A 16,326-nucleotide genomic window follows, 5' to 3' on the forward strand; every position below is an offset into this window, starting at 1 on the left:
ACGGGAGAACAACTTGATGTCTGATCTTCTATGACAATGGTGTTCAGGTTCCGGCTCAAACAAATGCTTCCACCATATGACAGATCCCTCAGATAAAGGACATGATGGAATGGCTTTTATATATCCAACCCATCACCAAAATGTTCAATTATGTCTTCTCTAATCCGGTGGTGGTGATGGAAGTTCTCCCATTTCCCTCAGCCACCATATGTGAGAGAAACATGTTTTCTGATAGAGATAGGGCACCTAGGGCAGCAGTCATTGTCAGTCATAAATCAGAATACCCAAGTTTAATAAGCCGATAGGTTTTCAAATAATCCATTTATGAAGAACCTTAGGGCAATGTGGCATCAGCTAATGGAATGAACCTCATGGGACTGTGAGCACAAAAGATGAAAGGTAGGGGTATAGACAAGTGTACCTGACAGTAATGGACATGCTTAGGAAGGATCCGTGCTTGTCTTGGAGCCAAATGGCTATGTTGTGAGTCCACCATAAGGCTGCTGCTTTCTTTTTGTGAAATGGCGATTTCCTGTTGGAGTTCCCTCCCTCCAACAACATGTCCCAGAATCCTTTGTTTGTAAGTGTAAGGTCACCTATCTTCATCCCACAAATCATTCACCCCACCAATTGCAGCACAGATGAGCTCCCTTCCATGCGTGCTGTGCTTGAAACTACAATTCCCTGCAATCCTGTGGAAAATGATCTCCCTCCCACCAATTGAAGCAGACACGCTCCCTTTCTACACCCAACTAGTGATGTAATGTGTTGGGCCACACTGCAACCTGGGAAAAACCTGAGACAACACTCATTTTGTATGCTGCTAAAAATGAACATCGTGGCAAAGATCACATAAGAATTGCGAGACCATCATCAAACACAGGTACAGGCACTATATTATCAACTACAAAAACTTTACAGCCCCCCAATCCTGGAATACCCCTTTAATAAAGCTTAGATTTAGGTCCCTAAAAGAGCGATGAAAAACATTATTAATCGCTAAGCTCAACAAGAAAAATTATTTGGTCTTCAGTAGTAATTAGAACAAAGTTAACTGAATCTGGATCACCATAAGACCATTTAGGTTACTTTTAGTTATATATAAATGTTGTCATTGGCTGAGAGAAAAGGCTTTTGCAAGCTGCATCCATGTATAAGACGAGGTCCTGACAATTTATTTGCAAAGCTATTCATGTGCATTGCACCATATTTATTGCATACACTAAGGTTTTCAGAGTGTAAAGGGTTAACATTTGTAACATAATAGCATAGAAATGACGGATAGCACTTCTTCTGCAAGGAACATATTTATTCGGGACTGCGCCTCAAGATGAAAAGTAACATGCGGTAAATCAGAGCAGGAGACGAGGACATTAGTAACAGAAGAATTCTTCTAGCCAATATTTGTTGAAGTCCCTAGTCCAGCTTCCGTTTTCCCAGGAGAAGGGGTGGACCCAAACCAGTCAGTGCCAGTTTAAGGCCAGGAGAGCAACATCTCCTCGATTAGCTCTCGCTTAGGCATACATATACCTAGACCAAATGTGTCTTCCCTAGGTGAAATCCTGTCTACAGTCAAGTCACTGTTCCTGTTCCCACTGCGAGAATAAAATGCTCAAGTTTGTCTCCAAGAAAGAGCTTTTTGTCTTTGTCAGAGAGAATAAGGCTGAACAAGGGTCTCTATGCAATACACTAATCTCTTCAGTGATCCCTGGTCGGACTTAGTGCTGGAGATATTTTGATAACACTTGGTACATATGTCACTAATACTAAAAGTACACTAAAAACCTAGAAGAGATAAATTACAGTAACCCTAACACACCACCATTTGCGAGGGTGGGGTTTTTGTCTGAAGTCCTATGCAAGTCTAAGGGGCTTTTGGTACAATTCCTGATTGCGGTACTCTTGAGGGTGGGATATGAGAGCAAAATATGAAGATGGTATATGAGGTCGGGATAAAAAGATGGAATATCAGGACAGGATATAAGGGCAAGATTTGAAGATGGGATATGAGGGCCAGATATGAGGACAGTATGTGAGGGTAAGATATGAGGATGGGATATAAGGTTGGCGTATGAGGATAAAAAATGAAGACTGATACAAGGTCAGAATAATGAAGATGGGATATGAGGTCGGAATATGAAGATGGGATATGAAGATGGGATATGTCGTCGGAATATGAGGACGGGATATTAAAGGGGTTCTCCACTGCCCTGCCTTCCGGAGCTCCCCTCCCCAGCGTCCGGAAGTTTATTACTCCGAACGCTGTGTGCGGGCTTCCGTGTTCGAGGCCGCCCCCTAGTGATGTCACGCCCCCCCCCCCTCGTGACGTCACGCCCGCCCCCTCAACGAAAGTCTATGGGAAGGGGGCGTGACCGCCCCCTTCCCATAGACTTTCGTTGAGGGGGCAGGCGTGAGGTCACGAGGGGATGGGCGTGACATCACGAGGGGGCGGCCTCGAACACGGAAGCCCGCATACAGCGTTCGGAGTAATAAACTTCCGGACGCTGCGAGCGTAGCTCCGGAAGTCAGGGCAGTGGAGAACCCCTTTAAGCTAGTATGCAATAAAAAATTCTGAAATATGTAACAGAAATGTGACAGAATGCATTGGATTTCAGCCAGGTATTTTGAGACATATTTTTTCTTAAGGAAGCATATGCCATGTGTACCTACCCATAATAACCTACCCCAATGCCATAACAGCCTCCTGCTCAATAGAAGGTAAAATGAGCAGTGTGGCTCAAGCAGACTATGTCCGCATTATCTCCTGAAGTATAGGGATCCGTCCTAAGTAATGTATTGTATGCTAATCCGTGTTCTTATCTATCAGGCGTCGATTAAAGTATAAAGATGAAATCGAATGCAGGGTATTGATCTGAAGGATATGACGTACCTGTATAAACCATAGCCTTCACTAGGTCACACAATGAGGAGTCATCTCGGAGGCAGAATACTCTCACCTAGCCTTCATGGCTGTACTAGGGACAGATGCTCTTTATCATTTGTATGTATATGGAACAATGCGCTGAGAGAAAACAAGAGAAAGTGTTCCCCTTTATGAACACATTAACTGCTCTTCATACACTCAATCCTGGATCTTCAATGTGAGATGAAATAAATGCAGGGGTGATGGTATAGGGCAGGTACAGGTACTAGTCATACCAGAACTGTGGTGCTCGTGGGGGCCACTCTGCCGTATAGAAAAAACGAATATCGTAAATAAAACATGGACTGAAATAGGACAAGGTTGTGGATGTAGGGAGTTCATATTCAGGCATCGTAGGCTGTGTGTAGTCTTGTATACGCGGGTGAATCTCATACATTAGCAGAACATTCTATCTACTAAAAGTTTTGTAGACTGCATCATACTCTGTCGAGTGTTGTCTCTGCTTCTCAGCTATTAGGATGCCCATGCACTTTAGACCTAGGTCCGCTGAACTCGCCACCTCCGCCTGGTTCTGATGACTGTATGAGGTGTAGGGCAGCACGAGTCAGAGCTGTCTTGATCCTTACTGAATATTAATATGTATGGGGAAGTCAAGAAAGTTGTTCTAGCTTTGTTACTGTTAGGCATACATACACAGAAATCACATGTCATAAACCTAAGTCCACAAGTAAGTCACCGTGTATGACCCGAAGTGTTAAAGAGTACCTGTCGTCAACAAAAACTTTTTACATAATGTAGATAATACCATTGATTATATGTATATTTGTAACATACATTGGTTAAAAAAGCAGGGCTCTGTGCACTTATGACAAGCAGGGCTTGGTACACTGAGGACAAGCAGGGCTCTGTAAACTGAGGACAAGCAGGGCTCTGTACACTGAGGACAAGCAGGGCTCTGTACACTGAGGACAAGCAGGGCTCTGTACACTGAGGACAAGCAGGGCTCTGCACACTGAGGACAAGCAGGGCTCTGCGCAGTGAGGAAAAGCAGGGCTCTGAACACTGAAGACAAGCAGGGCTCTGTACACTGAGGACAAGCAGGGCTCTGTACACTGAGGACAAGCAGGGCTTTGTACACTGAGGACAAGCAGGGCTCTGTACACTGAGGACAAGCAGGGCTCTGTACACTGAGGACAAGCAGGGCTCTGTACACTGAGGACAAGCAGGGCTCTGTACGCTGAAGACAAGCAGGGCTTTGTACACTGAAGACAAGCAGGGCTCTGTATACTGAGGACAAGCAGGGTTCTGTACACTGAGGACAAGCAGGGCTCTGTACACTGAGGACAAGCAGGGCTCTGTACACTGAGGACAAGCAGGGCTTGGTACACTGAGGACAAGCAGGGCTCTGTAAACTGAGGACAAGCAGGGCTCTGTACACTGAGGACAAGCAGGGCTCTGTACACTGAGGACAAGCAGGGCTCTGTACACTGAGGACAAGCAGGGCTCTGCACACTGAGGACAAGCAGGGCTCTGCGCAGTGAGTAAAAGCAGGGCTCTGAACACTGAAGACAAGCAGGGCTCTGTACACTGAGGACAAGCAGGGCTCTGCGCAGTGAGTAAAAGCAGGGCTCTGAACACTGAAGACAAGCAGGGCTCTGTACACTGAGGACAAGCAGGGCTCTGTACACTGAGGACAAGCAGGGCTCTGTACACTGAGGACAAGCAGGGCTCTGTACACTGAGGACAAGCAGGGCTCTGTACACTGAGGACAAGCAGGGCTCTGTACACTGAGGACAAGCAGGGCTCTGTACGCTGAAGACAAGCAGGGCTTTGTACACTGAAGACAAGCAGGGCTCTGTATACTGAGGACAAGCAGGGATCTGTACACTGAGGACAAGCAGGGCTCTGTACACTGAGGACAAGCAGGGCTCTGTACACTGAGGACAAGCAGGCTCTGTACACTGAGGACAAGCAGGGCTCTGTGCACTTATGACAAGCAGGGCTCTGGACACTGAGGACAAGCATAGCTCTGTACACTGAGGACACGCAGGGCTCTGTACACTGTGGATAAGCAGGGCTCTGTACACTGAGGACAAGCAGGGCTCTGTGTACTTAGGACAAACAGGGCTCTGTACACTGAGGACAAGCAGGGCTTTTTACACTGAGGACAAGCAGGGCTCTGTACACTGAGGACAAGCAGGGCTCTGTACACTGAGGACAAGCAGTGCTCTGTACACTGAGGACAAGCAGGGCTCTGTACACTGAGGACAAGCAGGACTTTTTACACTGAGGACAAGCAGGGCTCTATACACTGAGGACAAGCAGGGCTCTGTACACTGAGGACAAGCAGGGCTCTGTACACTGAGGACAAGCAGGGCTCTGTACACTGAGGACAAGCAGGGCTCTGTACACTGAGGACAAGCAGGGCTCTGTACACTGAGGACAAGCAGGGCTCTGTACACTGAGTACAAGCAGGGCTCTGTACACTTAGGACAAGCAGGGCTCTGTACACTGAGGACAAGCAGGGCTCTGTACACTGAGGACAAGCAGAGCTCTGTGCCCTTAGGACAAGCAGGGCTCACACAGCTGACAAGCCTCTGGCTCACACAGCAGGATGATTGACAAGCCAGGAGCTTGCACAGAGCCCTGTTTCTCCTGCCCTCACTTCCTGTATTTGGACTCCTCATAGACACACACACAGGCAATAGCTACAGGGACAGCATTTTTTCACCCAAAAATATACATATTTTGTATATTACAATATGTTACAAATATACATATAATGGTATTATCTGCATTATATCAAAAGTTTTTGTTGGCAACAGGTACATTTTAAACTTTCTTGAGCTTTGGTTTAGTTCGGTTGCTGGCTACGCTCTAGCTATCTGGGCTGGTCAGCTGACCATGCTGAGATCGCACCTGTGTAGCCGGCTATTTAAACCTGCAGTGTGCTTCTAGTACTTGTTGTTTAGTAACCAGCAATCTTATAGTATTTCTGACTTTAAGTTTTAGATCTTTGGCTTGGCTTTTTGACTACTCTCCTGCTTCATGTTCTGGTACTCTGCTTACTCCTGTTATCGACTCTGGCCAGTCAGACCTCACTTTACTGCGTGTTTGTCTAGATTTATTTCTGTTAGTTTTGTGTGCCTCCAGCTGTTCCCACACTCAGACTGTTTTGTGTTTTATTGTTATGACTCTGTCTGTACCTGCACATACATAGGAAGGGACTGTCCTCGTGGTTGTGGACCCATTGTTTTGGACGGGTACGCGAGTATGTAGCGTGTGGGCAAGATTAGAGCTTCACTCTATCCCTGCCCAAAGTGACACACTGATCTTGCTCCTTGTTCCTGTCCACGTTGTGAAGATATCGTCATATGAGTTCCAGTCTTTCAGAGGACAATTTTTTTCTTTTCAATGGAGGAGAGTTTGAACAAGTGCCTCTCTGAATTATGCTGATCTTTTTTGGTCTAAATGATTGGGTCAGAGGACTTCTCTGAATGTGCCTTACCGTGTGTCAGGTAACAGATGCCACCACAGAGTGAAGTCTACATTTTGTACCTTGCACCACTGTAAACCAATTCATGAAGATTCCTTATCCAGCTGTTTTAGTAATTTGGACTGAGAACTTGAGAACCATTGAACAAATATACAAGTAAACAAATCTACCTGCACCATCTGCGCATACATTTGCAGTAGAAATTACACATACCAGTGCTAGAAGCCCCTGAAGACTGCCAAATTCAGTAAAGCTGCTATAAAAGCACTAAGTAAAGGGACAGTGACCAAATATTCCTTCTTCCGTCTCCAAAGCTGTAACTTACCAAGTTGTTTCTGGGGTAAGGTCTTAAAATAAACCTCTGAGTTCTCTCTTTGTTAACACAATATGGAGCTAAACCTGGACAATCACACTTATTGTATTGTAACACTACATGTGTCTGGTACAGATGACCCCTGGGACTAATGAACAGGGCCGCCATCAGGGGGGTACAACCCATATAACTGTATGGGGCCCGGAGCTTCATAGGGCCCGGATGTCCCTGAACCTTTTTTTTATTTATTTATTTATTATTATTATTAGCTTATTGCCTTGTCAGTGAGTGACTGCGACTGTCACTCACTGACCGCTGGGTGTGGACCGGGCCTCATTGTCCGCACATTTAATTACTTCTTTCTAGGGCGCGGGCCCCTTAAGAGGAATGGCAGGGCTGGACAGGCCAGGGGCTCATGGGAGTAGAGACGTCACGTGCCCCGCGCAGGCACGCACGTCCACTCCAATCACCTGACCTGTCCCTGCCTAGGTCCCCGCACTATCTCCTGCAGAGACGATCCTCAGTTATAGGAGCAGCAGCAGCGGAATGCACCGATCCCTGGCGGCGGCAGGGTAGGTGAACTTGCGGGGGAGAGGGGGGGGGGGGGGGTAGAGTGTTATGGGGATGATGAGAGGTGGGAGGATTTATGGGGGTGATAAGAGGTGGGGGGTTATGGGGAGTGATAAAAGGTGCATGTGGGGGTTATGGGGGGTGATGAGAGATGCGGGTGGGTTATGGGGGTTATAAGAGGTGCGGGGGGGGGGGTGATGAGAGGTGCAGGGGGGTTATGGGAATGATAAGAGGTGCAGGGGGTTGTGGGGGTGATGAGAGGTGCAGGGGTGTTATGGGGGTGATGAGAGGTGCAGTGGGGGGGGTTATGGGGGTGATGAGAGGTGCAAGGGGGGTTATGGGGGTGATGAGAGGTGCAGGGGGTTAATGGGGGTGAAGAGAGGTGCATGGGGGTTATGGGGGTGATAAGAGGTGCATGTGGGGGTTATGGGGGTGATGAGAGGTGCAGAGGGGGTTATGGGGGTGATGAGAGGTGCAGGGGGGTTATGGGGGTGATAAGAAGAGGTTCAGGGGGGTTATGGGGGTGATGAGAAGTGCAGGGGTGTTATGGGGGTGATGAGAGGTACAGGGGGGGTTATGGGGGTGATGAGAGGTACAGGGGGGGTTATGGGTGATGAGAGGTGCAGGGGGGGGTTATGGGGGTGATGAGAGGTGCAGGGGGGTTATGGGGTGATGAGAGGTGCAGGGGGGTTATGGGGGTGATGAGAGGTACAGGGGGGGTTATGGGGGTGATGAGAGGTGCAGGGGTGTTATGGGGGTGATGAGAGGTACAGGGGGGGTTATGGGGGTGATGAGAGGTGCAGAGGGGGTTATGGGGGTGATGAGAGGTGCAGGGGGGTTATGGGGGTGATGAGAGGTGCAGGGGGGTTATGGGGGTGATGAGAGGTGCAGGGGGGTTATGGGGGTGATGAGAGGTGCAGGGGGGTTATGGGGGTGATGAGAGGTGCAGGGGGGTTATGGGGGTGATGAGAGGTGCATGGGGGTTATGGGGATGATGAGAGGTGCAGGTGGGTTATGGGGGCGATGAGAGGTGCAGGGGGGTTATGGGGGTGATAAGAAGAGGTGCAGGGGGGTGATGAGAGGTGCAGGGGGGTTATGGGGGTGATGAGAGGTGCAGGGGGGTTATGGGGGTGATGAGAGGTGCAAGGGGGTTATGGGGGTGATGAGAGGTGCAGGGGGGGTTATGGGAGTGATAAGAGGTCCAGGGGGGGTTATGGGGGTGATGTGATGAGAGGTGCAGGGGGGTTATGGGGGTGATGAGAGGTGCAGGGGGGTTATGGGGGTGATAAGAGGTGCAGATGGGTTATGGGCGGTGATAAGAGGTGCAGGGGGGGGTTATGGGGTGATAAGAGGTGCAGGGGGGTTATGGGGTGATGAGAGGTGCAGGGGGGTTATGGGGGTGATGAGAGGTACAGGGGGGTTATGGGGGTGATGAGAGGTGCAGGGGTGTTATGGGGTGATGAGAGGTACAGGGGGGGTTATGGGGGTGATGAGAGGTACAGGGGGGGTTATGGGGGTGATGAGAGGTGCAGAGGGGGTTATGGGGTGATGAGAGGTGCAGGGGGGTTATGGGGGTGATGAGAGGTGCAGGGGGGTTATGGGGGTGATGAGAGGTGCATGGGGGTTATGGGGATGATGAGAGGTGCAGGGGGGGTTATGGGGGCGATGAGAGGTGCAGGGGGGTTATGGGGGTGATAAGAAGAGGTGCAGGGGGGTGATGAGAGGTGCAGGGGGGTTATGGGGGTGATGAGAGGTGCAAGGGGGTTATGGGGGTGATGAGAGGTGCAGGGGGGTTATGGGGGTGATGAGAGGTGCAAGGGGGTTATGGGGGTGATGAGAGGTGCAGGGGGGGTTATGGGAGTGATAAGAGGTCCAGGGGGGGGGGGGTTATGGGGGTGATGAGAGGTGCAGGGAGGTTATTGGGGTGATGAGAGGTGCAAGGGGGTTATGGGGGTGATGAGAGGTGCAGGGGGGGTTATGGGAGTGATAAGAGGTCCAGGGGGGTTATGGGGGTGATGCGATGAGAGGTGCAGGGGGGGGTTATGGGGGTGATGAGAGGTGCAGGGGTGTTATGTGGGTGATAAGAGGTGCAGATGGCTTATGGGCGGTGATAAGAGGTGCAGGGGGGGTTATGGGGTGATAAGAGGTGCAGGGGGGGTTATGGGGGTGATGAGAGGTGCAGGGGAGGTCATTAGAGGTGCAGGGGGGTGATGAGAGGTGCAGGTTTTATGGGGGTGATGAGAGGCGGGGGGGGGTGTTATAGTAGTGATGAGGAGAGGTGGGGGGGTGTTATAGTAGTGATGAGGAGAGGTGCGGGGGGGGGGGGGGCTTTGAGCTGTGGGGGGCCCAGGCCTTGAGCTGTGTAAGGGGCCCCGAAATTTCAGATGGCAGCCCTGTGGGAGATACTGTATGTATAATGTAAGGGGTGGAATCACTGTACATTACTTGTCCTGTACTGATCCTGATTCCATTATTCTGCATTAATGTCATGTGACTGGCATGTGAAAGGCCAAATCCATCCATGATGGAATTCTATTACATTTTCAAAAAAAAAAATTCTGCGTGCAGTACTGTTTTTCTAGTCGAAATATAACCCTAGAGACCTAATTATGAGTCCATTGGGTCTGTCGGGGCACCACCGGTATCTGTCATGTGACAGATTCGTCAGGCGCTGTAACTACAACATCCATGTGAACAAAGCCCTAACATTACTTAACCTTTTAAGTGTAACATCCATGATATGTAAACTATGTAGAACTTTTCCATTTGCATGTCTCTACATTCGCAACGCGCCATTCATCCCCTCAGGCCGCCCTCAAAAATCGAGTCCCCCAAATCCACTCCTGGCAGCCCACTCGCTGCTGCTATATCTGAGACCAGCGTTCTGCCTCCTCAATCTCCTTATGAATCCGTTTTAACCTTTTTGTGCTGTAAATTTATGCACATTGCCAGAACTAAATAAAAAATTACAGAAAAGAAAAAAAAAAAAAAAAGAGGAATGCACTCGCTGCCAGACGGGTGTCCTCACAGCACATCCTCATTTAAAATTATTCTGACTTCATAGCCGATTCTGTTCATCACGAACCTGTTTTGGCAAAATGTATATATATTTTTTCTCATTTAAATTTTTTGTTTTTTCACTTTTTTTTATTTGATGCATGCAGGCTGAAACGTATATCTTTATCTGGAAAGGCGGCTGCTTATCTGCACGTTCCAGGTTGCTTTTACGGAATTAGTAAGTAGCCTGTTTACCCAGCCAGGGAAGGCGCTATGGCGTATTATAAATGTCACAGGAGACGGACTGGGGATGGAGTGCGGACGGCCCGGGGACTCTTTGACAGCAGCCAGATGGAAAGTAACGCGGCGAACGGTGATAAACATATAGATTGGCGAGCTTCTACGCGGCTATTCATGACACATGTTGCAAAGATTATACTCTAATGCACTACAGAGATAATAGGTTTGCAGAGAGAAGTCATTATATTTTCTATTCACCGAGCCCTTATGTGAAATTTCTTTACCGACACTGTAAATACTCAATTTTTTCTCAACCCAACCCCCCCCCCCATGTGTTCGCATCCCGAGAATAGAGAGAGAACGCTACCTCCCGAGACTCAAGACATTGATTTCCCTATTCACTCCAAACAATTGCAAGTTTTTTTTTTGTTTTTGTTTCTTAAGAAACACTTTACAGCTTAAAGATACAATTAGTTACATAGATCCATATAGAAACCTTTTGTCTTTTGTCTGGTGCTCGTGGAGATTTCCGATGCTGTTTTTCTTCTGTTGCTCCGTTGGCCACTGCTTGTAGCTGGAATAAGAGAAAAGGGGAAAATAAGTGAAAATTTAAAATTTTTTTGTAAGAGAGAAGGAAAAAATTTACGTTATAATAAATATTTTTTATTTTATTATTTTGGTATAAAAATTTTTAATATATACAAATATTAATGTTTTGTAAATAATATATATATATATATATTTTCTATTTTTTTTTCTTATATATATACATATACACACACACACATTTTTTTTTTACTAATATATCTATATATATATTTTTTCTCATATACATATATATATATATCTCAAAAAGATACCAGTAGCACACACACACACAACAAAAATATACAAAGGAAAGGGAAAGGAAAGGGAAAGCAGCAGCACTCCTAAAAGGCATATACCGTAGTCCAAAGTGCGTGTGCAAGCTAAATTAAGGAGTAGGTCCAATGTTCACTGTAGCAGTCCAGGTAAGATTAAAAAAAAGGACTAAGGTTTATGACATCATATTGTGCAAAAACAACAACGTTTCAACTCACTCCTGAGTCTTTTTCAAGCTGTTTTTGCACATTATGATGTAATGCATTTTTGCACTTTTTTCACCTTACCTGGAGGGCTGCGTGGATCTATATTTAATATTTATATGCATTCTTTCTGATATATATATATATATATTTAATTAATTAATTAATGTATATAACGTATATACTCGAGTATTAGCCGTTCCGAATATAAGCCGAGGCCCCTAATTTTACCCCAAAAATCTAGGAAAAAAAAGTTATTGACTCAACTATAAGCCTAGGGTGAGAAATACATCATCCCCCCCATGTCATCATCCCCCCATGTCATCATCCAGACCCCCGTCATTAACACCCCCGTCATCATCACCCCCATCATTATCACCCTCATCATCATCACCCCACCATCATCACCGCCTGGCAATCCCTTTCAGTGGTCTTCAACCTGCGGATCTCCAGATGTTGCAAAACTACAACTCCCAGCATGCCCGGACAGCCATCGTCATCATCCAGACCCCCCTTTTGTTTTCTACTCACCTCCCCAGTTTCTCGGTGGCAAGGAGGGGTGAGCTGGTCCGGGACGTCCATCTTTGGCCATGTATGCTGCAGGGACCGTCCGGTGGGGAGGGTTAGTCGTTCCGGGCTGTCCATCTTCACCGGCAGGCCCTCTTCTCCGCTCCGGGCCGGCCACAGACTAGTGACGTTGCCTAAACGACAACGCGCAGTGACGTCCCTGCGCATGAACGTCCCTGCGCAGTGGCGTCATTGCAACGTCACTAGTTCGGGGCTGGCCCGGAGCGGAGAAGAGGGCCTCCCGATGAAGATGGACAGCCCGGAACGACTAACCCTCCCCACCGGACGGTCCCTGCAGCATAGATGGCCCGGACCATCCCCTCACAGCTAAGCCCTCACAGCTAAGCCCCTCCTCACAGTTCACTCGAGTATAAGCCGAGGGGGGCGTTTTCAGCACGAAAAATCGTGCTGAAAAACTCGGCTTTTACTCGAGTATGTGTGTATATATATATATATATATATATATATATATATATATATAAAATTCTTTTCATATACATCTTTTTTTCCTTACAAGTTGGCCAGCTAATGGCATGGAATGAATTAAACAGAGCGGATTGACGTACCAAGCCATTATCTCCCGGCGTAATTTCGGTCGACATTGAAAAAGATGCAATTTTTTTTTTTTTGCAAATAGAAGAGCGCAGTCTTTTTTGTTGTTAGACAAAGTGCTATTTGGAACACACCAGCGCTTTCAGGTATTCTTTAGAGCTAAACGTACTGTTGGAGCACTGAAAAGGATAAAATGAAGCTGAAATATATATACTTTCCTTGTTCGGCACCGCAGGGTTATATACAAGCGCACACAGCAGGGTCACGAGTTACAATGAGCCGCAAGCCTAAAATACTCAGCACGGGACGCAGATGTATTCAATAAAATAAGGCATTCAAATTTATGGTGATTAATTAAAAACTGGGAAAGGGGCTGCCCAGCCTTAGACGCAGGGGCTGGGATGTCTGCTGATGGGTTTTGTGGCCACAGTACAAACCGGTTGGATGGGAAATGCCTGTCTCGTTGTCTGACTGTGAAGACAAAGTATACAGAAATCTAGATTTTGTACATTATGTACAGGGGGTATATACTTATAGAGAAGGGCATATATAGAAAATAATAAGATGCCATTTGTCCTCACTCTATGGAAGACTCAATTATTACTACAGCTATAATAGACAATCTCTACTGAGCATCATGGCTCCCTCTTTAAAGGGGTATTCCAGGCAAAAACTTTTTTTTATATATATATCAACTGGCTCCGTAAAGTTAAACAGATTTGTAAATTACTTCTATTAAAAAATCTTAATCCTTCCAATAGTTATTAGCTTCTGAAGTTTTCTGTCTAACTGCTCAATGATGATGTCACGTCACGGGAGCTGTGCATGATGGGAGAATATCCCTTGCATGATGGGAGAATATCCCCATAGGAGCTGGACCGCTCCCGGGACGTGAGTCATCAGAAAGCAGTTAGACAGAAAACAGCAACTCAACTTCAGAAGCTAATAACTATTGGATGGATTAAGATTTTTTAATAGAAGTAATTTACAAATCTGTTTAACTTTCCGGAGCCAGTTGATATATATAAAAAAAGTTTTTGCCTGGAATACCCCTTTAACATCTTAATTATTATTATGTCCCCTGATGAGCCTGGCTAATTTAGGGGGGAAACACATTGGGATTAGGGATTAGATGATTAGATTAGGGATTAATTGTACTATTGTGAACTGTGTTATTTACCTGTTTGCACATGTTATCTTTTTGGCACTCTAGTATTTCTTTGCTTGATTTATTGATGTTTTTTTAAATCCCGTTTTATGTCCCCTAGTGAAGCCCACTAATTTAGTGGGAAACACGTTGGGATTAGGGACTTGGTGTCTTCATGTCAGTTACACCAGACATCAGTGTTCATCGTCGTGGCTCCCTCTTTCAATTCATTATTTTCTTATATACCACGGGGTACCTGAGTGAACAGTCCTATTGTGGACCATGATATTATCTTTGCACATGTTTTCTTTTTGGCACTTTGCATCATACCACGGTATCTGTCTACTTCATATATTTATATCTATTTTTGATCCTTTTTTTTTTAATGTCCCCTGGTAAACCCTCATTAATTTAGTAGAAAACATGTTGGGATAAAGGATAAAGTGTCTTTATGATAAGAATTCTTATGAGGGTAACATTTGCGGCAATATTTACATCTTATGGCAGCCCCCTGCTATGTATTTGTCGGCATTAGAGATGAGCGAACTTACAGTAAATTCGATTCGTCACGAACTTCTCGGCTCGGCAGTTGATGCCTTTTCCTGCATAAATTAGTTCAGCTTTCCGGTGCTCCGGTGGGCTGGAAAAGGTGGATACAGTCCTAGGAGACTCTTTCCTAGGACTGTATCCACCTTTTCCAGCCCACCGGAGCAACGGAAAGCTGAACTCATTTATGCAGGAGAAGTCATCAACTGCCGAGCCGAGAAGTTCGTGACGAATCGAATTTACTGTAAGTTCGCTCATCTCTAATATTCGCGAGCAAACCCTATTGATGGGAAGTGTAAGCAGAATGAAAAATAATTTCTATTTTTTTGGGAAAAAGTATGGCTGGAAATCCCATGCCTGCCACATCAGCTAAAACAGGTAAGTACAGGGCATAGAGAAGAACCTCTACATTATTCTCTAATAATAGCCTATCTTAAGCAAAAAAACTAAAACATAATCCTTTTCTCAGAGTGCTTCTTTAACATCATCTTATATATAAGCCATTTATTTAGCATTTTTGCAAATGATGTGAACTAGTCAATGCCAGGGCTCTGGTCACCTTGCTCAGCTCTGAGTTAAATATGGTGTCGTCTTGATAACCACAAAACCGCGATTCTCCTCTGACAATGTATAAGCTAAAAGCTTCTGTCTAATATTGGAGTCACATATCCAGCTTCCCACAAATGTGACTTTCAAGCATGGGAGCGTATAATGCCTGCCAAGCCTCCTCTCTATGCTCCATATAGTTTTTGTCCTGTTTTATGAATCCACTTACTCAACGTGTCGTAGATAGAAGGACGGACCCATTACCTGCTCCAGGCATTGATTTCCTTGCTGCAGTTTTTTTTTCTTCCCCTAAAATGACACTGCCCCAGCTGTTCCCTGTATGGAAGGTTTAGAATTTCACTAGGGTATGTTCTAGAGATGAGCGAACTTACAGTAAATTCCATTCGTCACGAACTTCTCGGCTCGGCAGTTGATGACTTTTCCTGCATAAATTTGTTCAGCTTTCCGGTGCTCCGGTGGGCTGGAAAAGGTGGATACAGACTCTTTCCTAGGACTGTATCCACCTTTTCCAGCCCACCGGAGCACCTGAAGGCTGAACTAATTGACGCAGGAAAAGTCATCAACTGCCGAGCCGAGAAGTTCGTGACGAATCGAATTTACTGTAAGTTCGCTCATCTCTAGTATGTTCAATACAGAAAAGCAGTGGTCTCCGGTGTCTGTTTTCCCAATGAACTCTCTTAGCCTCTGAAGGCAAATGCACTGTTATAAGCATCTCCGGTCCATGCGGGTGTACGGCATGGATATATAATGTACGTGGGCATGCATCCTTAGGCAAGCAACCATCTGCTAGATACAGTCAGTGGCCTCATAATGAAGTGCATAAATCATACCGCCACACAGTACGGAAAAATAAAACTTCCTAACGAAAAGTGCCACATCTTCTCCCATAAAACTCTGCCTATAAAGTGCCATACACATAGTACCCCCATAAATAGTGCTGCACACTGTTCCTTATAAATATTATTACCATACATATGGTATGGCCAAAAATAGTGCCAAACACAGTCCACCAAAAAAAAAGGCTATACAGTGAACCCTTCAACTTACAATGCCCTCAACATACAATAGTTTCAACATACAATGGTCTTTTCTGGACCATTGTAAGTTGAAACCAGACTCAACATACAATACTACAGACAGTCCAGATTTGTGAAACGTGTCCATGGCTGAAAGATCTGACCAATCAGAATGGACATTCACTGGTAAATCAACTGTATTACTGAAGCGTATGCACTGCCTGGTGTCTGGTAGCGCCCCCTACAGTACAGGGAGGTATTACATGTTCTGTACTCTTTACCTGTACCAGGGTTACCTGCTCCTTTGGACACCAGGTGAGGGCGACTCCATGTTACTTTTTTAGGACATTGCGTACTGTACAGGACC

The 16,326-nt window shown here is 46.1% G+C and overlaps 1 protein-coding gene across 2 annotated transcripts in view; it reads right to left on the reverse strand.

Moving 5' to 3' along the window:
- The window catches only part of GFRA4 (GDNF family receptor alpha 4), a 435,063-nt gene that overhangs the window by 104,825 nt on the left and 313,912 nt on the right, over nt 1-16,326 (reverse strand). For both annotated transcript variants that reach the window (XM_056553308.1, XM_056553312.1), the window contains one exon: nt 10,997-11,074. In XM_056553308.1, the coding sequence (XP_056409283.1) occupies nt 10,997-11,074 (78 nt within the window). The remainder of the gene's footprint in view (nt 1-10,996; nt 11,075-16,326) is intronic.

Source organism: Hyla sarda, chromosome 1 (genome assembly GCF_029499605.1).
Source record: "Hyla sarda isolate aHylSar1 chromosome 1, aHylSar1.hap1, whole genome shotgun sequence".
NCBI classification, from domain to species: Eukaryota; Metazoa; Chordata; class Amphibia; order Anura; family Hylidae; genus Hyla; species Hyla sarda.